The sequence below is a fragment of the Antechinus flavipes genome, chromosome 2 (assembly GCF_016432865.1).
Source record: "Antechinus flavipes isolate AdamAnt ecotype Samford, QLD, Australia chromosome 2, AdamAnt_v2, whole genome shotgun sequence".
Lineage (NCBI taxonomy): Eukaryota > Metazoa > Chordata > Mammalia > Dasyuromorphia > Dasyuridae > Antechinus > Antechinus flavipes.
In genome coordinates this window covers 646,251,452-646,279,351 of record NC_067399.1, presented here as the reverse complement: position 1 = coordinate 646,279,351, position 27,900 = coordinate 646,251,452, and the positions used below count along the sequence as shown (strand labels likewise).

At 36.5% G+C, this 27,900-nt stretch overlaps 2 protein-coding genes across 4 annotated transcripts in view; one reads left to right on the top strand and one right to left on the bottom strand.

Moving 5' to 3' along the window:
* RASSF4 (Ras association domain family member 4) overlaps window positions 1-27,900 on the bottom strand; it is an 84,257-nt gene that overhangs the window by 21,067 nt on the left and 35,290 nt on the right. For 2 of the 3 annotated variants that reach the window (XM_051982350.1, XM_051982352.1), the window contains exons 5-7: window positions 3,968-4,110; window positions 3,067-3,155; window positions 1,719-1,879 (exon numbers count right to left, since the gene is read on the bottom strand). In XM_051982350.1, the coding sequence (XP_051838310.1) occupies window positions 1,719-1,879; window positions 3,067-3,155; window positions 3,968-4,110 (393 nt within the window). The remainder of the gene's footprint in view (window positions 1-1,718; window positions 1,880-3,066; window positions 3,156-3,967; window positions 4,111-27,900) is intronic. The other variant, XM_051982351.1, reaches the window with a different exon arrangement.
* On the top strand, window positions 12,124-14,016 carry DEPP1 (DEPP autophagy regulator 1). Its single transcript, XM_051982353.1, has 2 exons — window positions 12,124-12,347; window positions 13,303-14,016. The coding sequence occupies exon 2, from the start codon at window positions 13,305-13,307 to the stop codon at window positions 13,986-13,988; it is 684 nt and encodes a 227-aa protein (XP_051838313.1). The 5' UTR covers window positions 12,124-12,347; window positions 13,303-13,304; the 3' UTR covers window positions 13,989-14,016.

The following is a 27,900-nucleotide window of genomic DNA, read 5'->3' as shown; positions in this document are numbered from 1 at the left end:
ATTTCTGTTCATGATCACTAAGGAATCTTAGAGAACAGGAAAAGTACTCTAAGATTGAAAATACATTTTTAAGAGAAAGAAGGTAGATTTGTCCAACTTAATGTCTCATTTCCCTCCTTGCAAATAAAGAAAAAAAAAGAAAGAACTGTAGAGTGGCCTGCCCAATGCCACGCAATCTGTGAAGAGAAGAGCTGGCTTTAAGCCTAGATGCTCTCAATCAGTCCATCAATATAATCATCACTATACTACCTATACCTTTTTAGGAGCCAGTGTGAGATCACTGGAAATAAGCTATGGTAGACAAACTACATTTCCTTTTTTGACAAGGTTAGTAGGCCAAGAGATATAAGAAATCTGTTGAGGCAAATTTGCATTCAAGAAAAACATATGACAAAATTGTAGTATTTTTATCAACAAAATGAAGTGGTGCAGGTTGGGCAACAGCACAGTTAGGTAGATTTAGACCTGGTTGAATGACACAGTACACTGAATTTTGCTAATGGATCATAGAATGTCAGATCTAGTCTTTAGGGGACAACTAGTTCAAGCTGTGCCCAAACTAGAGTCCCCTTTATACAATATCCCCTACAAGTCATTACCTATCCTGAGAAGGGGAATTTCTTGTCATCCTTGACAGAGGTATCTAGAGCACTATGGTATGACCTTGTCATTGCCACCTCCACGTCACATTTTCATCAATGACTTGGAATCATAAAAGGCATACTTGATAACTCATGCAGGAGGCCTGAAATCTGATGTAGTGGATGGTTGAATCAGGGTTCAAAAGATCATAACAGGATGATGAAGTGTCAAATAATTGTGCAAGTGGACTACAAAAATCAACTGCATAGCACAAAAGGAAAAATATAGTTTGATTAGTTGTACATAAAGGAATTAGCATTTTTAATACAGTACACAAATAAGTGTGACTTGGCCAAAATAACCAAGTCATATTTTCAGTTGCATCAGCAGAAGCATGATATCTACAACACAGGAGTTTGCCAAATGCACTGTGCTCTACCATGACCACAGTTTTGGTGTAAGTTCCAGGCACCATATTTTATGAAAGGAAGCTGGATGAGTCTGCAAGAAGAGGTCTAAGACTGTGAGAAAGCCTCTAGTATACTGGGAACAACAAGATGAGGAAGATTAGGGGAGAAAAAGTCTGTAAAGAGGATTTATGGGACAACATGAACAAAAATACACAATTGCACCAACATGCATTAATGGAAGAAATACCCAAATCAGTGAGCTCACAAGTCCATTGAAATAAAAGAGTAGGCAACAGGTAGAACAGGGATCGGGCCCATTTTTAACAGCTATAAAGGAGAGATTTAGAAGTAATGTATCAAATTTTCAGAGAGGTTGATTTTGGTTCAAAACGAAGAATTTTCTAACAATATTGCTCATGAAAAGAACTTCAGGAGTAGGGTGTGACTAACCACATGTTAGGACTGCTGAAGAAAGGGCTCAGATACTAGGGAGGGAATTCGAGTAAACATTCTTTTCAATCCTAAAATCTACACATAGTGTAAAAAAAAACAAAACAAACAAACAAAAAACCCCAAAACATCATACTCCTTACACCTATGAGCACAAATTATACAGTAACCTGACTATCTTTTCTTGGGTTCAGATGCTGAACCCAATCTGTAATGTAAATCTGTAATGTAAATGGGCTAAATGCACCACAAGAAGTGCTAATCCTGAGAGATTACCTTGTGGTTATAGAAATGCCCATTGATTGAAAATCTATGCCGCTTTATCTTCTGAGCTTCTCCCAGCGTGCGGCATTTTGATCTTCGTTGAATCATGCAACTTGCATCACTTTTTGTCCGCATGAGCTGTGGTGTCTCCTCTTCACCATTTATAAGATCTGCTGATGGTGGGGGGAACAAAAAACATGACAGTTTGGGTGGGCCAATAGATGACAATGCAATTAATGAGATGATATTTGATTGAATTCATGAACAGAACAACATTAAGAATTTGTGTATATGGAATTATTAACTCCCTGTTTTTATTACTCAAATTAAATTTAATAATTTTTTTGTGCAAGAAATTAGGGCACTAGTTCTGTTGTTCCTATGTTCAAGTAGATAGATTAGGATGTATAGAAAATAAAAGAAGAAGAAATAATTTGTGATTAATTAGAATACCTCATCCAGTAGATATTGTAAGATTTCTGCTTAGAAAATTATTGATATTTACTGAGTGACCTTTAGTGGGTGCTGTACAAGAAAATACAAATTGAAAAGAAAACACTATTTGGAGAGATCCTACAGGTCAAATAACAGAAAATGAGATTCCAAGTGGCTTGATTAGGGTATTGATTGATTAGACTACCATCTAGCCTGGTGCCTTAGTTCAGACTGATAAACTCTTCTGTTTGGCATTTAAAGCCCTTCACAACCTGGCTCCAACCTCCATTTCCAGTTTTGTTACAAATTTCCTTCTAGTTACTGTGTATGTATCTTAAATGGATCTATTTATATGCATGCATCTCCCACTTTACAAAGTAAGCTGCTTGAGGACAAAGAATATTTTGACTTTCCTTTGTATCACCAGAGCTTGGTACAGTGCCCGTCTGGCACATAGTAAGCATATGCTAAACACGTATTGATTATTCTTCTTTATGTATTCTAGGACCAGCCAAATCAATCTACTTACTATCTCTCACAACATCTAATCTTCATGCATTTGCCATATCTGGAACATACTTCCTTTCTATCTCTATCTTTTAGAATCCTTAATTTACTTCAAAGCTTAGTTGGATGATTCCTCTATGAGACGTTTCCTGAACCCAGTAGTTTGTGTTTCCTCCCTCCATGATCTCATATATAGCTTGTATATATATTTTTTGTATCTACTTCTATATCTATGTGCTATTTCCAGTGATAGACTTTGAGGGTAGGAATTATTTATTTTCATTTTGTTATCACATTATCACACATAATGCTTGGTGAGTACTTAAAAAGTTGATTGAAAATCACAATAATTTATAGGATTTTCACCTCTCTGCCCTTTCCTTGATTGGACCATGCCCACAGGAGGAACCCTACTTACTTGAGTAGGTATCAGAGCTTTCTGAGTTCACCACAGCATGAGAGCTTGATTCCTCAATGGTCTCCTTGGCATCCTGGTGAAGTCCCTTTCTGAAAAGACAGTCATCACATTTGATGCTTTCTGTTGTCAGAAAAGAGTTTCTCATTTCCAAAGGGACTGAGCTAGATATTCTTTCATATCAGGGACAAAGGAAAGGAGAGGAGGCAACAGTTAAATGCTTACATTTTACACCATACTTCTATGCATGAATGTTGTCTCCTCCTATAGGATATAAAAGTAGGGACTATTTATTTTCTTTCATTTTGTCCCTGGCATACATTAGGTGCTTAATCAATGCTCATTATTGTCATATTATGAAGTAAGTGATATATTCTTATTTCTATTTTATAGATGGAAAATTGAGGATTAAAGAGAGGAAGAGACTTCTGGCCATGTCTCAAGACGGGGCAGAATGGCAGAGCAGAACTACACTACTGAATTTCAAATCAAGGACCTGGTTTTAAAACCTGTCCTTGATCTTCATTACCATTTGTCTACATAGATTCTGGGCAAGTAACTTAAGGAGATCACTTAAGGAGACTAAGAATCAATATGGAGGTGATTATGAGGTGCCCGAGAGCATGCAGTCCCTGAATCTCCAGTGCTTGGTACAGTGCCACATAGGAAGAACATGATAGATGCTTGCTGAATTGAAATGAGTAAAGGTCTTTCTTTGACCTCAGCTAAACCATGAATTTTTTGAGCATTCTTAATATTCTCTGTTAATTTCTTTTGACTTCTCTGAGTTTTTTTCTCTTATCTCTACTCTGGCCTCCATAAAAAGGCTGGATGAATGTCTAGTTTAGCAAGGGAAGGTCACATGGATCACCTTGGGGAGCTCCCTCTCCATTGGGCCACTTACTGGCTTACAGTAGATAGATCTTTCTTCCATGGAGCTGTAGAGAGGTGGATTCTCTCATTATCATCCTGCATCTGGAGCCTGATGGGTCGCCTCAATCCCCAGGATATGTTGAGTAACCCTTCAATGATCAGCTCTCCTTCTTCCTGAAGTAGGATGTGGGGGAACAAAACATGGAGATACTCAAGGCTAGCCTTACCCAACTTAAAGATTGGTCTCAGGACCCACCCATCTCCACGTGCTACATGACATTTGGTACGTGATGAGAGAACCTAGCAAAAGGAAATGTGAGCCGTGCACTTTTACATCTCATCCCACCCTGACTTGGCCAGAAAAAAGCAGTAGTAGGGAATGAATCTGATGAGTCAGAATTAATTCAGGAACACAGCCGAGGTATAGTCAGTCACGTACAGCCTGGGCCGTGAGGAAATAGAAGTCTCAAGGTAGAAGTGTATCTACCCACATGCCCAGAAACTTCCCCTTCCGACCATACGACTTCTCTAATGAGTTACTATTAATGGATTTTAAGCTGACTTCTATTTCCTATGTATGGTCAACTCAGTTAACTGCAAGTAGATTACCCCACCCATCCCCCATAAGTCAGACTAAAAGCAAGATCAAACATGAAAAGGTGTCAGGACAAGACCCAAGAGGATGGGAGTAACTGTGTATTAGTATGTGTGCCTGAATCAATCTCTATCCTCCAACCAAAGCATTCCTGGATTACTAAGTATCTATGCCTCTGCCCTGATGTAGCAGGGTGAATAATTCAATTTCAACATTTACTAAGTTGAAGGAGTCCTTAAGTATCATTTTTAAAAAATAGGTCACTAAAGCACCAGAATGATAATGAATCAACCAGCAGGCTCCCAGAGCTACCTTACTGTCAGATTTTATAATGAGATTTTCTTTTTTTATAAAGATTTTTTTAAAATTAATTCCCCCCATCCCCCAAAAGTACATCTAACTAATTTACTCTTTCCCTCCTCTCCCCACTCCCATTTTGAGAAAAGGAAAAAAAAAAGTCCTGTTACAAATACACAGTTAAACAAATCAAAATCTCTCATTAGTCATAATTTACACACGTGTGCACACACACACATAGATACACATTCAGAGACATACACACACAAAAAGCCTCAATTTGCACTTTTGAGTCTATCACTTCTCTATCAGGAGATAGGAAGAATATTTCTTAGTATGATATTTCCAAAGATAAATTAATTTCTAATTTTATAGGTGAAGTGTAAGATTTTTAAAAAAAATAAATTCTGTTCCCTTCACTTAGTCATTTACCACCTTCCTCCCTTCCTTAGACACACTATCCCCAAAAGGGTAAAAAAAAAAAAAAAAAAAAAAGTGTCTACAAACTGTAATAAACCTTTTAGGGGTAAGTTAGAAGGACTGAATATTTCTTCATTAATTAACTAGGTCTCTTAGAAATTTCCTTTATAGGGCAACTAACTTTTCATTTGGTATGAGTCAGGCTAGCTGGCCCTGAATTGACTTAATTCATCTTTCCAAAAAAGATCAAAATTAGGAAACTTAGAAGGCATTTCATGAGTGCACAATTACCATCTAAAATTCCAAGAACATTAGTTATTCTGTTCAATCTATCTTACCCCACCCTTCCTCCATACACATTCTGTTCTATTTACTAGTCTCATTTTCAAGGAATTTTCTCAATAAAGGAAATGATCAAATAGCAATTAAGAAACTACTGAATATTGATATTCTACTATTGTTGTAAAGGAAGGGAGGTGGTGTGGTATGGTGTAGTAGAAACTGAACACAGAAGACTGGTGGTAGAAGCTCATGCTACTTTTATTACTAAGCTCTAGACCCATAGCCAAGTACTTCATCTCACTTTTTAGGGCTTCAGTTTCCTTAATTGTAAAAAAAGTAAGGACAAGATTAAATCAATCTTTTTTGTGTCCTGAACCCCTTTGGCAATATGATGACAGTTACAAACTCCCTTTTCAAAATTACAGCTAGTACCTACATTCAGAATGGAAGGAAATGCTAAATTTTAAATATTAGTGAAAATAAGTGTGTAAAAAAATTTCTCCTCCAGGTTCAATACAAAGGTAGAAGGTATCACTTGAGTAGAGTTTTGAAGTGGAAAAAAGGATTCTTAGAGGTAGACATGAAAGACTGGGAAAGTATTATAGAAATGGAGACCAATTAGTACAAAGATACACAGATGGGACAGTATCATCTGAATAACATTTTAGGTCCTTTATAATTTGGACCTAACCAACCATTGGATTTAGAGTTAAAAGGGACTTTGAAATCAGCTAGCCTAACCTTCATCAAGCAGCCAAGTCTCAGAACACTCTATATCAAAACTGGGATTTAATTCTAGGTTTTCTTTTTTATTTACATGTCCTTTGTAGCTCAATCAAAAATCTTATACAAGCATCAAAACTGCTTTCAGTCTACCTGAGAGATAAACTTTTGTCCCTTCCATTTAAGATGAATTTGCAATCAAATTAGCAATTAATTCAGAAAAGAACCAAAGATTTAAATATTAGGGCTAAGAGGTTAACACTATCAATTATTTTCAAGCCCTTGATGAATTAAAAGTTATCTAGTTCAGATTAAATTTAAGAAAAGTGAAATAAATGGCAGATGTGACTGCCAAGCCATTGTTAGTGATATCCAAAAGATTTAGAATGGAATTGATGCTATGGGACAGGAGATGGGCAAATGTTAAATCCATTTCCAAAAATCTGAAAGAGAAAAGTCAAAAACTCAATGAGGGAGTTCAACATTCCTGATAAAATCCTAGAACATATTAATGCTAATGAATATCTAAGAAAAAGAAGCAGTGATGAATCAATCCCAGAATAACTCATCAAGAATAGGTCATATCAATCTAAACTTATTTCTCCTTTTGTGTGAGAGCTTTTAAACTTACTGATCAAAGAAATATTGTAAATAGTTTATATATAATTTATTCAGATTTCAGAAAAGCATTTGTCAAAAGCTTCTCATGCTATGGAGTAATATGGTCTGCACAAGAGTGCAATTAGAAAGATTCAGAGATAGTCGAATAGCCAAATCCAAAGGGTGATCATTAATAATTCCATGTCTACTTGGAAAGTTTCCAATAAAGATTTCAGGAAGTTCTGCTTGGCCCTATGCTATTTAACATTTTTATCTATGACGTGGATACAGGTCTAAATGGTATATTTGACAGATGTACTGATGACAAGGAGCTGGGAACAAGAGTGCATTGGAGGCCCTATGGTCAGTAAGTCAACCATGTGATATGGCAATCATAAAACCTAACATAATCTTAGGTGAAATTTAAAAAGGCACAACACAGGCTAGGGAAATAATAGTACAGGTATATTTTGTTCTAATTAGACTACATATGAATATTTTGTCATTTTCAGAAGGACATTGGTGACCTAGAGAGATATACTAGAATAGTGGAGAATATCATCCTGACCAAAAAGTAGTTGAAAAATTTAGGGATGTTTAGCCCGAAGAGTGGAGAGGGGGACAGAAATTATTTTCACATATCTGAAAGGCTGTCACATAGGAGAAAGATTAAATTTCTGTTTTGTTTCAAAGGCAATGAAGAAATGGGTAGAAGTTGCAAAAAATAAAAGGCTTAAGTTAATATTAAAAATTAGAGCTATCTAGTCTTTTCCTTCTTTAGGTCTAGTCTTCTAACACTGTAGATACCTCTTCTTTGGGATTTCTCCACTGACTGGTGAGTTCCTACAAAGACCACTATTTCAGGAAGAGCCTAGGTTATCTACATTTGTTTTTCTCCCAGCTTTTCTCCTGACTTTTCCAGTTCTCTTTTATGTGTTGTCTTCTCCCATTAAAATGTGAACTCCTTGTGGGTGGAGAATGTCTCTTTTTCTCCCAATGTATTTTTTATGTCCAGTGCTTAGTACAGTACTTGGCACATAATAAATCTTAATCAATGTTCTATCTATCAAGCATATATCTTTCCATCCATCTGTTCATCCATCCATTCATCCATCTGTTAGCACAACAGGCTGTCTTAAAAAATAAGTTGATTATTTTCAAGTAAAAAACTTTTTTTTTTCAAGTAAAAGTCTGAATAATCATTTGTTGGGGATGGTGTAGAAGAGTATTGTTTTTAGTTATTGTTTGGAATAAATGACTTGAAACTCACTCATCATATTACTATCTAGAGTCCCATCCACATTAAAGCAAAAGCCCTAATACTTTCTCTGACCTGGTAGAACATAAGATAAATAATAAGAAGGGACCGCTTACTTTTGGATGTGTAATACCAATGCCTGATATAATAAATGATTATTGATTGATTTTATTTTCTTTAACATAGTGTAAGACAAACAAGCAAATAAAACCTCGAATGAGTCAATTGGAAACAGTACATCTTTTTTTTTTTTTTTTTTTGTGGGGGAGAGGGGGCAACTTTCCATTTGTCCTCATTAATAAGCTTTTATGTTTCATTCATCCAGTTCTCTAATCTGTGAGTCAGATAGCTAAGTCTAGCATAAACTTGTAGAAAGATGTCCTATGTAAATTGATAGATGAGGCAAAACATGAATTTTTCATATGCTCACTTCACTTAATCAGGAACAAGATCCAGGAGTGATAGGATCATGCTCACTCCTGGATCTTGTTCCTGATTAAGTGAAGTACTTACTAAATACCTTTCTCCTCTTAAGGAACCCTCTAAGAAAAGTGGTTACGCAGGACCCAAGTATAATCTTTTGACTAAAGTCTAGCTATTCTCTGCCTGAAAAAAGAATCCCCTCTCTACAGTATTTCTGATAAATGGCCATGATTTTCATCCTTGAAAACTTCTAGTCACAGGAAATTCATTCCGTTACCAAGAAAAAAATGTCATTAAAAAAAAAAAAAAAAACAGCTTGAATGACTAGGAACATCCTAATTCTGTGCCCAGATTTGCCTCATTGCTAGTTCTAGCTATTGGTTTTAGTTCCATCCTTTAAGATAAAAGCAAATCTTCCAAATCTAGAGGACTGCTATTCTATCATTTGTCTCTTTCTCCATCTGGCCTCATGCCCCTCTTCCACTCCTACTTGTTTTTCAGGCTAAGACAACTGTAGTTTCCTCATGTCACAAACTCCCATTGTTCCTGAATGTTCTGACAGTTCTTTCACAGTACTCTGCCAACTATATTTCATCTGTCTCCCAACTTTGTACCCTACTCTCCCAAAACAACAATACAGATGTGGTCTAGTCAAGGACTACAGCATCACTCATTTTAGAAAAACACCACAAAGACACATTATGGAGAGTCAATAAAAGACTAGGAGATAATTCAGAATTTCTGTTTCCTTATTTACAAATTTCTGCTCCAGATATTTTTTTTTTTAAAGAACAAAAGAGTTTTCTGGCTGCTAACATCCTGAACCTTGAATGCCTAGTACTGAATATACTTGAAATACAAAGTCAATAGTAAGCTTGATGACAGACTAATGGGAAGCCTTGGACAAGGGATATCATGGAACAACAATACAGCATGGATGACGTGACTGAGGTGTCTCCTGAAAATCAGATTTTGCCAAAGGCTTAAAATCAGGTGTTAATGTGTATTCTAGCTCAGGGCACAACATTCAAGAAAAAGTTTGGATTTAAGAATAGAATTATTCATTTTGTTTTCTTAAAGAGTTGGGGTGTAGCCTGAAACACGTTAGAGTCTTCCTTTCTTCACCTGGGAAGGAGAAAATAAGTTAACTTTATGTACATGTACACCTTCTCCATCCTCCTAGATCAAAGTCTTCACTCTCCAAGATTAAATATGTGGTTGGAAAGATGTGTCTCTGATTCTCTAATACACAGAGCCCTAGTTCCCATTTCTAGGCCTTTGCACAATGGCTATCCCCCATGTCTGGGATCTTCTCCTTTCTATTCTCCCTTTTATATTATCTCGATTCATTTAGTTTCATCGAGTCATCAAATGTTGAGGTTCAGTTATATGAAGAATTCACAATGGTCATTCTCTTTGACAAAAGGTACATTTATTTAGAAGAGATTACAGACAAAATGAAGAGATATAATAGACACCAAGAGGGATAAATATGAAACAGAGTTGGTAGAGCATATAGTTACTAAAGAAAGGACTTTTAACCATTAGCAAAGGAAAAGAGAAGTTTCTTAGTGGAACTCACAATTAACAAGGAGAAAGGAAATATTGAATAAGGTGGGAGGATATCACTGACTGGTAGGCTAAATTCCAAAAGAGATTTAGCACTTTTAAAAAGTTAGGTAATTTTAAGAAGAAAGACACCATGTGACATAGTGAGGGATAAGAAGAGAGATACCAGGGGAGGAAGGTAGGGAGGGGAAAGACATCATGAGGCAGAACATTGTAATGGATTGATCCAATGAGGTTCAGCAAAGATAGTGTGAGCCATGGACAGATTTGGAGAGGAAATTTTATTTAGGAGTTTTGACATAACTCAGATTTCTGACTGAACATAGCAGAATAGGGCTGCCCATGACTTCCACAGTAGCTGGGACTATCAGATTGAACTGATCTCCATCAGTACCCTTTCCTTTTTGCTCCAGGGAGTAATTCCATCAATATTTCAGTCTTTCTCTGCCAACCTCATTACTATTATTTGTCAGAGAGGACTATTTGGTCACGTACAGGCTAGAGAGCCCTTTGGCAGCTAGGTAGATGGTGCAATGGATAGAGTTCCAGGTCTGAGTTGGGAAGACCAAAGTTCAAATGTGATCTCAGACATTTAATTGTGTGAGCCTGGACAATTTACTTCACTTCTGTTTGCCTCAGTATTTTTAAGTTTAAAATTAATCATATCACCTAATCAGGATTAAGATAATATCTGTAAAATACTTAGCACAGTATCCAGTATATAGTAGACTTAAAAAATGCTAGATCTCTTCCTTATAAAGGGAACTTTAACTCAAATTCTATAGAATCTCTACCCTGTGAAATGCAAAGTTTGAGAGAAAAGAGCAATCTTTAAAAATAAGAACTGAGGCAATAAACTGGAAATGGAGTAGATGCCCATCAACTGGAGAATGACTGAATAAGTTATGGTTTATAAATATAATGGAATATTATTGTTCTGTAAGAAAAGATCAGCAGGATGATTTCAGAGAGGCCTGGAGAGATTTACATGAACTGATGTTGAGTGAAATGAGTAGGAGGACTAGGAGCTCACTATACATGGCAACAGCAAGATTATACAATGATTAATTCTGATGGATGGAATTCTTCCCAACAATGAGATAATTCAAACTAGTTCCAATGATCTTATGATGAAGAGAGCCTTCTACACCCAGAGAAAGGACTGTGGGAACTGAGTGTGAATCACAACATAGCATTTTCATTCTTTTTGTTGTTTTTTTGTACTTTGTTTTATTTCTCATTTTTTCCCTTTTTGATCTGATTTTTTTTTCGTGCAACATGATAACTGTATAAATATGCAAACATATATTGGATCTAACATATATATATTTTAATATATTTAGCATATATTGGATTACTTGCCATCTGGGGTGGGGGTGGGAGGAAAGAAGGGGGAAATTTTGAGCAAAGATTTTGCAAGAATCAATGTTGAAAAACTATCCATGCATATGTTTTGAAAATAAAAGGCTGTAATAAAAAGTTTAAAAAGCAAGAATTGATTCCAGGATTCCCTAATACAAGCTGGAACCTCTGTCCTATCCTTCTGATCCCTGGTCCTGACACCCCAGCAGGCATCCAACCTGTGCAAGCTACCAAAGTCTGTGTCCCCTAACCACCTGACAGGTGCAGGGTGAAGGGGGGCTTGTCTTGGAAACTGGCCTTAGAATAGTTTTGTTTCTGTGGGAAAGTAGTTTGAGGGAACAATGGAAATCAGTTTTTAGCTTAAGGCGGAAAAGCTTTCATGAGCCCTTTGCTCCATTAGGGCCCAGGCAAGCCATGCAGCAGGAGCCAAGGGCCCACAAAGCTTTGCCTTCTCTTTACCGCCCCACCCCCACCCTCATTACTGTAAGATAAACAATGGCTGAATCACTGGGGAAATGAATCTGAAAGACAAACATTTACTGAGAGGTTAGTGAAAGGACCAAACCCTGCCCAGTTCCAGCCTGTTTTTCCTCTGAGAGCCTTCCTGAGTGCTGCTATTTTTAGAGCACAGCTGACAGTTATCTATGGCAAGGGATGGTATAAGAAGCTGCTGGGAGGCCCAGATTGGCCAGAGAGCTCCTGGACCAGCAGGCAGCTCCAGCTCCAGCTCTAAGCCCCCGAAGAGACCTTGCCTTTCTCCTCTGCTTTCTGCGTGTCAGATCCAGGTCAGCCAGGGAAGAGGATTCCCTTTGGGTTCTCCAGAAGCCACCGTGTGTAGGCAACCCGTGATAGAACTTCACAGCCCAGTCTCTGCAACTGCAGGTGAGAGCACAGACTGTGTGCACCTTGGGTTGGTGTGTGTTTAATGTGTGTGTGTTTTAATTTTTTTTTTTTTAATTGCTTTCAATGGCTCAAAGATCAGTTAGAGTAGCTAGGGAAATTTCAACCACTGGGTAACAAGATAGTCTGTCTTTAACATCCTTGCATTCTGATTTTAGCATGGAAACTTGGAGTTCAAAGCCTAGTTATCGTTGGGTAGAAAGCAGGGACAGTTATGTGCCTCTCTGGACCTCCAAAGTGTCTAGCTTCAGAAAAGGAAAACTATGAAGCTTTCTTTTTTTTTTTCTTTCCTTTTTCTTTCTCTCTATTTTGCTCTCTCTCTTTCTTCCTCTCTTCTCTTTCTTTCTTTCTTTTTCTTCATTTCAAATAGATATTAGGCTAACTGCAGTATGGATCACAGACTGAGAACTCTTAGAAAGGGGCCTCTAAGATCCATGAAGTGACTTCTTCAGGTTCTTAAACTAGTAAATGTCTGAGGCAGGACTCAAAAACAGATGATGTATCCAATAGTGTTCTAGGCTCTAAGCTTTAATTTAAATTCTGGCTCTGACACTAACTAGTTGTATGACAGTCAGTAATCTCTGTCACAATTTACCTATCTGTAAAATGAGCAGCACCTATCTCACAATGTTGTTCAGTGAATTAAATGATAATATATGCAATGTATTTTGTGAATCAAAAAGTGCTGGGCATAAATGCTCTGATTATTGTCTACCAAAAGCACCATCAATGTCTAGTTAGTGTAAGAAAGCCCTACTAAATGCTCATTGCTCACCCTTCATCTCTCCTGAAACAGAGAGTTGTCAAGATCATTGATTTGCAACTGATATCTCTAAATTGCCAAATGGTAATGAAAATTGTTTGCATGTCAGTCTCTGGGAGTCCCCATGAATTAATTACATAACTAATGGGTGATTTTTTTTTTTCTTATATCAAGGTATGAGATCCAGGCTTCTGATTTCAGTGGCTCTCCTGCCAACCATAAGTGAGAACTCAGAGATGATGATGCTGGGAAACACCCAGGCCAAAGATGAGCTGCAGAGTGATCTTCTCTCCTCACAGAGCCTCGATGATTATGTGAAGTCCATCTGTCAGCTAGCCCAGCCCACTTCTGTACTTGATGGGGCCCAACGTCTCCCTTACAATAGACTGCGAAAGCCATGCAGGCTCAGAGGAAAGACCTTCAATGATTCAACTTCAGCTTCACACAGTGAGAAGTCAAGCCCAACCTCACCCATGCAGGACATCACTGCCCACTTCAGTGGCCAGCATTCGACACTGACTCTGGGCAATAACATCGACCCCCTTGACTGGCTTTTTGGGGAATCCCAACCAAAAAGACAGAGCTGGAAGGACACCCTAAGGAGGACTGGCTTATCCACTGACCCTTCATGTCTGCATAAACAGAATGAAACTGGAAAGTCCAGGGTCCCGCGTCGAGTCAGAGCCTGTGAAGCAAAGATCCCTGGGGGTCCCTTAACAAAACTGTCCAGTGAGTGGGGCAAGGAGAAAAGAACTCAGCCCTCTATGCTGAATGCTGCCCTGAGGTATTCCAGCAATTCTCACCAGGACAGGATACCCCGGGTTTTGAACTCAAATCTCCCAGTCATTTATGAACTGTGACCCCACAAATAAAGTCTTCTGTAAATAACTTTTTGTTACGGTGTTTTCTTACATTATTGGTTTCCTATCTTAAAGAGAAGGACATATATCTTGTCTTTGCTCTTGTAATGTCTCACAATCCATGCGAAACTAAGGAATTTTACTGAAGGGGAGAATTTTTCCATTAAGAGCTACATACTTGTTTTGATTAAGTACTTGAAGTGGGTAGGATAAACTTTCCATTTGGATAAATATCAATGGTAACAGTATATCTTAAGTGTAGCTACTGTGCTAATAGACGGGGAAAATGAGGTGACAGTATCTTAGGTTTTGTTAAGAGACACAGGCCAGATGAGAAATCTAAGAGGGAGGGGACAGTTGTTCTGGACTGTTAAACCACATCTCTTTGGCTTTATCCAAGATGTGAATAAAATGTGGGGCTTTATATAAGTCATATGACTATAGATATTAACATAATTAAATGCTGAGAACTGTTAATTTTTTTTTTCACAAATAATTAGGGAGCTCTAGAAATAAATCTCATCAGAGCCCAAACTACTGGCAACTGATCAATTAGTAAGCATTTAGTTAGCATTTGCTATGTGAGAAGTACTGGGTTAGTCATAGGAAAGAGAAATATAGAAATGAGAAAGTCCCTTCCCTGAGCTAACATTCTACTAGGATGGTACAAACTCACAGATGAAAGATGTATGTATATATGTATGTACAAATATATACATCACATATATGTATTGTGTACATGTTACATAATAATGTTTACATATTATATGTATACACATATACATATAGATACATACACAGATATAAACAACAAAAACCCAAGGGTTGGTGGGGTAAATCAGGCAATAATAGATGAGGGAATCAGAGAAGGCCTCGTGAAGGAGATGGCTTTTAAATTAAGTCTTGATGGCAGTTTGGCATAAAACACAAATTTAATAACTCCAGAATTCTTAATCATTATTGAGTCCTTTTCCTTGTACCGTGACCCAGTGATCAATATTTCCTGAAGTTGTCAGAATGAACTCTAGGAATAACTGCTCTACCAGTCATAAGCCAGTGCCCTATAATATGGTATAACATGAATTATACCAATCAACATAAGGTTTTCCTACTCTGTTGTCATGATCCCTTAATGTGGGGGGAACTCCCCTGAGAAGAGATATGGGAGAATAAGGGGACAGTGCAAACCTTTGAAAACTAGGGTCCGTGTCTTATTTCCATTTGTCTCTTTTCTGGGAGGGCAGTGTGGTTACAGTGGATCAAGATCCCACTCAGGTTTAAGTCCCAACCCTGATACATGTTTATGTGACTCTCCTACAAGGTACTTGATCTTAAAGAGTTGCCCACAGCATTGAGAGGTTATTAGCTGTAGAAAAGATGCCCACCTGTATGGATAGTTTCTTCAGAAAGTTATTGATACTGATGAAATCATAGCTCTAGTTTTTATCTGGTCCTAGAGCCTAACATACTTGCATAAAACCTTGGGTGCAGGAGAGAGTGAATACTGAGATCAGTTTTGAAAATAAAGCATCTGTTCTATAATTATTTTACTGACATCTTGTTCAACCTCCTGGAACTTCCATTCAGAGGAATCTTACTGAGAATTTGGGGGAAAAAATGAAAAGGGAAAGAGGGAAGAAAAGATTCCCTACTCTTATTCTAGCCTACCCAAGCATCACCATGTCTTCTCCCCTTAGATGGAATGTTGTATAAAATGTACTCTAAAAATGGAAGGGACCTTAGAGGTCATCTATGTCTTATCCCTCTCTGAAGCAAGCATTCTCTTCAACTCTACTTTTAAAAACAGATTCTCTAAACCCATGTGGTGAAAAACCCTATCTCATTTGTGGACAGTTCTACCTGTTAGGGAATATTTTCTTAGAGACAGGAATAGGAACTAGATCTGTAATTTTATTGGTATAGAAAATTTCTGGCTGAATACAATTCTTGTCTACCAAGACAGGGGGCTGTCTAGAAGAGAGGGGTCAAAAATGCAGTTTAAGTCCCCCACACTTATGAGTGTAGTTTGAACCAGCCTAAAATGTATTGGGAAATATTTAGCAAAATAAATTAAAATACAGTAAAATGTAGATTAAATATAATATAGTCAATAAATATTTATTAAGAATATACAATATAAACATATATTGGATTTAACATCTATTTTAATATGTTTAACATATGTTGGATTACTTGCCATCTAGAAGAGGGAGCAGGGGAAAGAAGGGGGAAATTTGGAACACAAGATTTTATAAGGGTCAATGTTGAAAAATTATCCATGCATATGTTTTGAAAATAAAAAGCTTTAATAAAAAAAGAAAGAGAGAGAGGGAGAGGGAGAGGGAGAGGGAGAGGGAGAGGGAGAGGAAGAGGAAGAGGGAGAGGGAGAGAGAGAGAGAGAGAGAGAGAGAGAGAGAGAGAGAGAGAGAGAGAGAGAGAGAGAGAGAGAGAGAGAGAGAGAGAATATGCTATGTGTCAGGTAGCATACTAAATGTTGGGGACTCAGAGGCAAAAGATAGTTCCTAGCTTTGCTCTCAAGGAACTCCTAGTCAGAGATAGGGTCCAGATCCAGGTTTTCCTAGGCCATACTTCCTCTCATGTTTTCAATAATTATAGTATCATTCTTTTTCTTATCCTAAATTGAAATGTCTTCTTGCAAATCTGTATTTATCAGTTCTAGATATGTGCTCTGGAGCCACAAAGAATGAAATTGATCCTGTAGATATATGCAGGTAATTATCATGTACCCCTTAGGCCTGTTCCCCTCCCCCCACCAGTAATCATGATTGTTTTTCAAACAATTCTCATGTAACATAAGCTAATGCAGCTTTTTAAAAATATAGCACCTAGAACTGGGCACAGTGATGCAAATTTGGTCTGACCAAAGCACAGTAAAGTAGGGCTATCTCTTCCATTTCCTCCTCTAGCTCTACTTCCCTTAATTAACTTTTTTTTTTTAGTGGCCACATCACATTATTGAATCATACTGAGTTTATAATCTTCCATGATTCCTTTTTTACTCAGTCAAGGCTAGCTAGTGCCCATAATAATTAGCTTGCTATTAATGCACTACTGTGATTAACCAATGAAATGCAATAATCACATGGCCTGACAGTGGAGTGAGACATTAGACCCGGCTTCCAGGGCACACACTGACCTCAGAAATGTCAGTTTGCTGCTCTTTGCCTTTGCTCAGAAAAGCTGAATATGAGCAGTGTTTTCCCCACCCCCTTCTTCAAACACAAGAAGAAATGGGAGAGTGTGACCTCTAACTTCCCTTCCTGGCCTAAATTTCAATTAGTCATTGATTTTGTGTTCATGAATTGCTTTCCACTGCCTGAGGAATGGTGTTATAGAAATACCATGGTCCAGAGGTCACATGTCAAAGGCATATATATGATAGTTCCCTTATGGAATCATTATGGGAACAATCTCTCTACAATGGCTATGTAAAATTCATCTAGTATATATATCAGGGGTTCTTAACTTGAGGATCTATGGCAATCCCCAGGAAGTCTATGGATAGATTTCAGGGGGTCTATGAACTTAGAAAAAAAATTTACATGTTTATTTTAACTAATTTTTAGTTTCCTTTATCATTCTATGTATTGAATTTTATTCATCTAAAATGTCATTCTGAGAAGGAGTCCTTGGTACAATGCCAATGCATCTCAACCTCTGCCTGGGTCCATACTTTTTCAGATCTTCTGTTAGGTCTCTTTCCAATTCCAGGTGCTTTGGAATTGATAAGTATTTGCCATGGTGACACTATTTAAAATGCTCTTAGTTTTATGGCTCAGTGTTCTGTGCAGGTGATCATGGTTCACTGTTTGGTACATAATAGTATGGGGTTGAATAGTCTAATGGTTGAATTCTCCAGGCTATTATGAGGACTACATTTGATACATTTAGATTTTTTCCACTGTTGGTTTAGGAAGGAAGGTAAGCTTTTGATGGATAATTCTAGCCAATAGGTCATACCTGGTGATTACGTTATATTTCTTTTAATTATACACAATATTGCATTTAATATTATTTATTATTGTTATTGTGTGTAAAAGAAACCCACAGTAGAAAAAAGGAGAGGAAGTAGCTGATATACTGAAGTTACTGTATCTGTTACTCTCATTCAGTAGAGTAACATTGTGAGTCTGAGGCCAGCAGGTGGCAGGCTAAGGTAGGAGAAAGTCCTTTCATACTAAAATACTCAGCTCCTCCTGACTCCAACTCCAGAGCTGTTTCTTTTTTTGTCTTTTCAACTTCCTACCCCTAAATAAATTAATTCACTAATGAAGTTTTGCCATAGTCTTTCATATATAAGTAAGTAAAATTAATAATTGATACCAAGTATAAATTAAGGGGCAGCTAGGTGACTCAGGGCCAGGCCAGGAGTTCAAATCTGAGCCTCTGACACTTATTGACTATCACTTAATCCTGTTTGTCTCAGTTGTCCCATCTGTAAAATCAGCTAGAGAAGGAAATGGCAAAACTACTCCAGTATCTTTGCCAAGAAAACCCCAAATGGGAACACAAAGAGTTAAAATCCAATTCAAAATGAATTACAAACAGATTAAGTAGCGTCAGGAAGACAGTATGTCTAAATTAACACAAATTATGAGTGTGCCCTAGGCAAACTACTTAACCTAGGGGACCTTTGTGAGAATCTAAGCAGCACATAAATTGCTGATACCAGCACAAGGGAAGTTTCCTACACAAAAGAAATAATAGATCTGGATCAAAAAAAAAAAAAAGTGAAAAGAGCTAAGACATTAGCTTATGGGGAACTACCCCTGCAGTGTGTTATCCCCCACTGCCACCCCTATTTCCCTACCTCAGGAAGTCTCCCCAACTCTCCATTATAATTCAGGGCCAAGGGTGTGCTTATTTATAAATGTTGAACAATTGTCTCTCCAAAGTATCTGTGGGGAGAGAGGGAATACTCAAAGTAGACTTGTAAATTTTACTCTGGCAATATAACATTTTCTCCAATGCTTTCTTAAATCTAGGCAATCACCAAAACAATAAATCAAGTACTGATTTGTAGTGTTTGCTGATTTCCAAGGTGTAAATGCTCATACTCCAAATTTAATAATCCCTCTTATAAATGAATAGCAGCTGTATCCAATACTTTTGGGGGCAAATAAATCCCTCATCTTCTGCACATTCAAGGTTGCTATAAAATGAGGGAGTTGAAGGATTCTCTCTACCTCTCACAGCCTTTGTTCTAAATCTCTGGCACAAAACCAAATATAAGCTGTTTTCCCAGAGAACGAAGCAAAATCAGAAAAGAAATTGGCAAAGAAAGAGACAGAGACAGAGAGAGACAGACAGATGGAGCAAGAGAGGCACACGGGGAGCAACAGAGCCAGAGCGCTACAGAGAGAAAGACAGAGAGACACACACATACACACAGAGATAATAATAAATCAGACAGAAATAGAGAGACAGAGACAGGCAAATAGACAGACAGAAAAAAGAGAGAGAGAGAGTTTGGAAGCTGATTCAGGGAGAAGGGAAGCTAACACAATACAGGAAACAGCCAGGACACTTTGTCAGGACGATTCTGGGTCCACCAGGCCATAACAATAGTCATCAGGCCATAATTCCTAACTCACCCACAGTATGTAATGGGATTCTGTTGTTCACAACTTGCATTCACCAGGGAACAACATCCACTGCCACTCATTTCTAAGTCTATTACTGTTCAGACAATGAGCAGAGACATAGATTTTAATGAGAGAGAATATGTTCAAGGAAGACCTGGAAATGGCCTCACAGACCTAACACATGGGGAGGAGGCAGTGAATGATAGTTAAGCAAGTACAAGTCCATGAATATAAGAAGAATGGTAGGAAAGAAGTTTCGGAGAAATATTGCTCAAGGGCCCCAGTATACAAATAAATTTGATGTTCCACAATTAGATGGTTTTGTTCTTGAGTCATTTCAGTAGAGTCTAACTTTGTATCACTCCATTTGGGGTTTTCTTGGCAAAAACACTGGAATGGTTTGCTAAACTGTCCATGCCCTCAAAGAGCTTATTTTCTATGATGACTTCCCATACTTCCCCATTAGATCCAGATAAGTCAAATCTCCCCCTAACCCTAAACCAGAATACTCACCACTTTCTCCCCTGATCACCTGCCACCAAGGTAGGTGCTCTTTATTGAGTGTTTGAAGTGCCATGACTACAATTGACTCCTTCCCTGCTTTCATTTTGGGTGGCACAGAGGAAGTCCCCCAGGATGAGCAGATATGGATGAATTACAATGTGCTTCACAAATCTTTTTATCTCTCTTATCCATCCCTCAATCATTGCCTCTTCTGACCTTCTTTAGCTAACATTTTTTAAATCAATCAGTTGTTACCCATAATTTCTCACTTTCACTTATCCCACATAATGAAGCAATCGCTAAGACTTGTCATTTCCAATTCCATAGCATCCCTTGCATCTTCTCTCCTTCCCACTCAAAAAGTTATCACCCTAGCTCAATGTCATCACTCTTCACCTTTTCCAGCACTTAGCATAGTTCCTGAGCATTCTAGGCACTTAATAAATGTTTATTGAATGATTCACTACTCTCTTTGACATTTAAAGGCCTCTGTAACCCTTCATAAGACCATTTTATACAACCTTATTACATAATACTTTCCTTTCTGCATGCTTTTTTCTAGTCAAACTAGCTTTTTTGCTGTCTTTCATATTAATACAAAACCACAATTAAAATATTCAACCATGGAGGAGAAATTCAGGCATAAGCTCCAGTCAACAGAACCACATCATGAATAGTTTTTTTTTTTTTTTTTTTGTTTTTTTTAAGGAATTTATTTATATTGAAAACTTTTGCCTGATTTAAGCGCAATGATAAATTACTTTTTTTTTTTTTGCATCATATGGAGGAATACTACACATACAGAAATATGACTTTTGCTGAAAAGCTGATATTTGCAGTCCATTATTATGTTGTATGTTGTATCTTTCACTAAAGGTATCTTTAGATATTAATCTACTTGATTAGCTGCTTTGATTAAATTTATTAACTGATTACCAATAAGAAATTATTCTTTTCAAGGATTTTATTATATTCTGGACATCCCGAGGGATTTTTTTTGAAAATGATGACTATTCAATAACATTGCTCTTAAACACAACAACAAAAAAAAAAAAGAAAAAAGAAAGAAAGAAAGGAAAAAAAAAAGAAAAAGTTTGTATATGCAAAGCCATGGTTTTTCTAGTAATAATGTGTGGCTGTGGGGAGGGTTGAATTATTAGACAGGCAGAGCCCACAGAATTGACAGTTTTGAATTGTGCTAGAGAAAATTTTTTAAAGTCATCTCAGTTAGCAAGAAGGTCAAATCAGTCAATTCTTAAAGAAATTAATGGCGAGTATTCATTAGAAAGTCAATTACTGAAGCTGAAGCTTAAATACTTTGGCCACATGATGAGAAGATAAGTCTCATTAGAAAAGACTCTGATGTTAGGAAAGATTGAAAGCAAAAGGAAAAGGGAATGGCATAAGATGAGATAGATATAAAGTCTCATGGAAGCAATGAATATGAGCTTGGACAAACTTTGAGGGATAGTGGAGAAAAGGCCTGGTATGCTATGGTCCATGGGGTCATGGAGAACTGGACATGACTAAACAATAGTAACATTTTATTCAAAGTAGAAGTTTTTGTTCCACTAATGAATAAAAATAAAATATTTTAAAAACATTTTAATTTAATCTTTACCTCATCCTTTCAGGATGTATGAATTTTGTGCATGTTTATGATCTATATACATATATGTTAGTATAGATGTACATACAACTTTTAAATCAATGTACAAATAGAAGGAGTTCATGCTAAAAAAAATTATCAATAGACATACATGATCAAAAAAGTTAAGAGACCACAACCCCCTCATTTTACAGATGAGTAATTGAGTTCAGAGAATATGAGTAACTTGACTAAGATCACCCAGGTGGTTCCTTTCCTTCATAAATAAAATCCTAAAGTAGGGAAATGGGAACTCCACTCCTGTAATTCATAATATATGACAGATGGGTAAGACAGAAAAAAAAGAGTATAGAGATGATAGATCATTCATCCAACTATGGAATTCAAACAAATAATCATCCAGACTCTTCTTGAATACCTCCGGTGATGCTTAAATCACTAAGTCACAATGCAGCCTATTTTATTATTTTTTGAAGGCCTGATGATAAGGACCTAGCAGGTTCTACCTTAGAATGAACCTAAATTTGACTCTCTGTAGCTTGTTCATATTGAAAATTCCTTGAAGATTTCATCTGTTCACTCAATCCATTTGACAGTTCTTGGAGGCTTAATGCATACAATGTACTATACTGGGTACATATGGAGAGATTCAAAGATAACAATTATCTTTATTATCTTTGAGAAGTAAGCCAAAATGGCAGAATTAACCTCACCTAAGCTCTCCCCAAATTCCTCCAAAAGCCCTGGCTGTAAACAAATTCTAAAGTAGCAAAAACAACAAAAAGATAGAGTGAAACAACTTTCTAGTCCAAGACAATTTAGAAAATTATCAGGAAAGGTATCAGGGTGAGAGAGGAGCATAGTCTAGTGCAGGCTGTGCCAGCATAGACTGGGTCCTAGCAAACTAAAAACAGGCATTGGGAAAACTGAATCAGTGAGTGTAGTGCCAATTTCCAGACCTCTCAGCCTACAAATGGCAAGAGGATCAGATGATGGATAGGAAGGTGATTTACAGACATCCCTTTGCCGGCACTAGGGGCAGGACTCTGATGCATTGACTAAAGTTGGATCTGGGAACCAGTCCTTAATCTTAGTCTTAGTGCTGGGAAGAGCATTAACACAACAGTGCTTGAGAAGTAGAAAGACCCTGCTCCAGTTCCAGGATTGAAAAAATCCTTGTGGTCATTCACAAAAAAGTGCACAGTGCAAGAGTAGTAAACACACCTCTCCCTGATCATACTATCTTGGAAGAGCCCAAAACATAGATTTCTAGAATTAATATCTGAAAACAACTATACAAAAAATCTGGAGCTTGGAACAGTGTCCCCTCCATTTGGAAAGCAGGGCCCCACTTTAGTACTGAGTTGAAAAATGAGAAATAGACTGGAAAAATAAGCACTCAACAGGAAAAAAAGGAAAAAAGAAAAAGCTTTGACCGAATAAAATTACAATGAAGATAAAAACACATACTAAGAAGACAAAGTCAAAATTCTGGTATCCAAACCTCCAAAAAAAAAAAAAAATTCAGCCTCAAGCCATGGAAGAGTTCAAAAAGTATTTTAAAAATAAAGTAGAAGAGACACTAAAAAAAAAAAAAAAAAAAAGATAAAAGAGGCACAAAAATTAATTGAAGAGAAAATTGCCTTAAAAAGTAGAATTGGACAAATAGAAAAAAAAATTTAAAAATTCACTGAAGAGAAGAACTCCATAAAAAAGTAGAATTTATCTAATGGAAAAGGAAGTACTGAAGGAAAAAAGCTCACTGAAGAAAATAATTCCTTAAAAGTTAGAATTAGGCAAGTAGAAGTTAATGGTTTAATGAAACATCAATAAACAATTAAATTTTTTTTAATGGAAAAAACAGCAGAAAATTTGAAATATCTAATTAAAAAACAACTGACCTGGAAAATAAGTCTAGAAGAGATAATTTTAAAAAATTATTAGACTATCTGAAGCTCATGATCAAAAAAAGAGCCTAAAAATCATCTTTCAAGAAATTGTCAAGGACAACTGCACTACTCTTCTAGATTAGATCAGATATTGAAAGAATATACTGATCAGTTCCAGAAAGATCCTAAAATGAAAACTCCCAGGAATAATTTAATAGTCAAATTCCAGATCTCAAAGATCAAGGAGAAAAATTAAAATATAGTGGAGCCAAAGTAGGATAACACTATATATATATATATATATATATTTTAGCTTTTTATTTTCAAAATATATGTAGACAGTTTTCAAAACTCACCCCTGCAAAACCTATGTTCTAAGTTTTTTCTCCCTCTCTCTCTAAGATAGCAAATAATCCAATCTATGTTAAACATGTGCAACTTTTCTATACATATTTTCACAATTATCATGTTGCACAAGAAAAATCAGATCAAAAATTTTTTTAAATGAGAAAGAAAATAAAAAGCAAGCAAACAACAACAAAAAATGTTCTCTTGGTTCTACTTGCTTCACTCAGCATTAGTTCATGTAAGTCTCTCCAGATCTCTCTGAAGTCACCCTGCTCATCATTTTTTATAAAACTATAATATTCCATAGTATTCATATGCCACAACTTATTTAGCCATTCTCCAACTGATTGGCGTCCACAAAAAGGGCTGCCATAAACATTTTTATACATGTAGGTCCCTTTCCTTCCATTATGATCTCTTTGGGATATAAGCCCAGTAGAGACACTGTTGGATCAAACAGTATGCTCAGTTTAATAGCACTTTGAACATAGTTCCATATTATTCTCCAGAATAGTTGGATCAATTCACAACTCCATCAACAATGTATTAGTGTCTGAGTTTTCCCATCTCCACTTGCACACTTATCATCTTTTCCTGTCATCTAGCCAATCTGAGAAGTGTATAGTAGTACCTCATAACTCTCCTAATTTGCATTTCTCTGATCAATAGTGATTTAGAACATTTTTTGATATGACTAGAAATGATTTCAATTTCTTCATCAGAAAACTGTCTGTTCCTATCCTTTGACCATTCATCAACTGGATAATGGTTTTAGCAACTTCGATATTAAAGGATAAGAGAGCTTGGAATACAATATTCTAGAGGGCAAAAAAGCTAGGATTACAACCAAGAATTCCCCATAATTATTCAAGGAAGGAATGGATATTCAATGAAATAGAGGGCTTTCAAGCATTCCTGATTTAAAAAAAAAAGAGCTGAATGAAAAATTTGACTTTCAAATGCATGATGCAAAAGGAGCATAATAAGGTAAATGGGAAAGATAAATCATAAGGGAGTCAATAAAGTTCTACATGGGAAACTGATATAACTCCTAAAAACTTCCCCATTATTAGGGGAATTAGGAGTATGCATAGATAGAAAACAGGGATGTGAGTTGAAACTTATGGTAAAAAAAAAAATTGAATTAAGAGATGAGAAAGAAGAACGAACTGGAAGAAGGGGAAAAGGAAAGGTAGAATGGGATAAATTCTCAGATATAAAAAAGAGGTCTGAAAAAATTTTACATTGGAGGGGAAAATGAAGGAAGTGAAGAAGGAAATACATGAACTAAACTCTCATTAGAATTGGCTCAAAGAAGGAATACTAAATAGATGGGTGTAGAAATCTATTCTTATACAAAAAAGTAGGAAGGGAAGGGGAAATAACAGGAAAAAAGAGCTTTTGCAAATGGGCAGGATAAATGAAGAAGGGAGAGAGGGAGAGAAGAGGAGGAAGGAAGAGAGAAAAGAGAAGAGAAGAGAAGAGAAGAGAAGAGAAGAGAAGAGAAGAGAAGAGAAGAGAAGAGAAGAGAAGAGAAGAGAAGAGAAGAGAAGAGAAAAACAGGGAAAATAGGATAGAGGGATATATATAGCTGGTAATAATTATTGTGAAAAAAATATTTTCACAGTGGGTTTCTGATATTAACTTTATTTCTCAAACAGAAAACTAAGATGAACTTAGCCATTTCTCAATTGATAAATGGTAAGAGGATATGAACAAGTAGTTTTCAAAGTAATCAAAGCTAGCTATATTCTTTAAAAAATGCTTTAAATCACTATTGATAAAAATGCAAATTAAAACAACTCTAAGCTACTATCTCATACCTGTCAGATTAGCTAATATGACAGAAAAGGAAAATGAAAGTGGGAAAATTAAAATAGGGATATACTATTGGTGAAATTGTATACTGATTCAACCATTCTGGAGAATAATTTGGAACTATGCCCAAAAGGGTATAAAACCATACCTACCAAACACACCACCACTAGGTCTGTATCCAAAGAGTTATATATATACATAAAAGTAAAGGAGCTTCTTGCATAAAAATATTTGTAGGATCCTTTTAGTGGGGGCAAAGAATTGGAAACTGAGAGGATGTCCATCAACTGGAAAATGGTTGAACAAATTGCTGTATATGATTGTGATGGAGTAGTATTCTACTTTAAGAAATGATGAGTAGGATGTTCTCAGAAAAGCATGAAAAGGCTTACATGACTGATACAAAGTGAAATGAGCAGAAACAGGTGAACATTATATATAGTAATAGCGATATCATATGATGATCTACAATGAATACCTCAGATATTCTCAACAATACAATGCTCTAAGACAATTCTGTAGAAAAAGAACTTGTAGAACCTAAATGCAGATCAAAGATACTTTTTCTTTATTTTCTTTATTTTTCTTGGAGTTTTTTATCTATTTTCTTTCACAGAATAATTTACACATGGAAATATGTATTACATGACTACACATATATAATCTATGTCAAATTGCTTGCTTTCTCAATGGGGGAAAAGGGAAAGAATTTGGAACTTAAAATTCAAAAAAAATTACAAAACTGTTTTTACATATAATTGGGAAAAATAAAGTATTTTCATTTTATTATTATTCTATTGATATCATTAGTAATTGTATTAATATATTAATTATAATGTAACAGATATTGTTAATTATTAATATTGTATTTTAAAATAAGAAAAAAAGAGAAAAAAAGAGTCTTTGGGCAGGTTATTTACTCCCTAGACCTAAACTTCTATTTCTGTAATGCAAACCATGTATTCTTAAATATTCCAGCATTATACACATAGTGAATAGATAGTGTCTCGAAGAATAAATGTCCAACTAAATAAGCATCTGTTGGATGGATCAGAAGCCTGTGCTAGAAATAGATGTTATTTTAGAACACTGTGCCCTTGCTGCTTAAAAAAAAAATCATCATATTCAGAGAGGGGGACCAACTCTTCAGTAACCAAAAGGGAAGAATTCAGTCAGCAGCACAGAACAAGTGACATTTGCTATCAGAGATAGTGTACAGCTACAGGCAAAAAGACCTACAAAAGGCTGGATAATCAGAGCTCTCAGAGAAAGCTCCAAAAGTGTCATCTGTTGTCTTCCCAGTAGAGCCTGCCAGATGGCTTTGGAAGAGAAAGTGAGATTGGTGACTTTACACAGCTCTGTGCCTCTCTGTCTCTTTCTCTTTCCATCTCTGTCTCTTTCTTTCCTTCTGTCCACATAGGATATCATATGTGGATGCACTGCCCAAAGGAATGCAATTTTTTTTGATTGCTGAAAACTCCCAAAATACATTGGGGTTTACCAATTAGATTTCTTTCTTTTTAAGGATCCTGCCTTAAATCTAAATCACTCTGCCTCTCAATGACTGGCCAGCAAGAAGTTCCAGGCCAAGCTCCATTTGGTCATAATTTAGGCCCTGATTGCCTCTGAGTAAATGTAAATAGGAATTGTTTCTGGCTTTACCCAGAAAACCTGAGGGTCTTCCCCTCTTAGATTATTTTTCTTTTTTTTTTTTTTTTTAATTAGGTCAAAGAGGCCATTCTCTGCTACAATTCTTACCTAGTCTTAATCACTGAATGGGCATTGCTTTAGTTAAAAACCTTAATTTAAAAATGTCAAGTTCTCCCACTGCATCTGAGACTATCTCCAGTCATCCTGATCTATATCCAACTACTGGTCTCAGATGGCTCTGGAGGAGAAAGTGAGGGAGGTGACTTTGCACACACAACACTGACTTAAATCCAATTCACGTTCATGTCATGTCATCACCTCTCTGATGTAATGATCTTCTTTCAGAATGAAGGACAAACAATAATTGGGTTATAAAGAGACATTTATACTTCAGAAATCCTGAGGGATAAGGGAGATGCTAATTACTGATGGAAGCATCATGTATGAGAATAGTTACTGACCTTCAGTCAGAATATCTGGGAATGAGA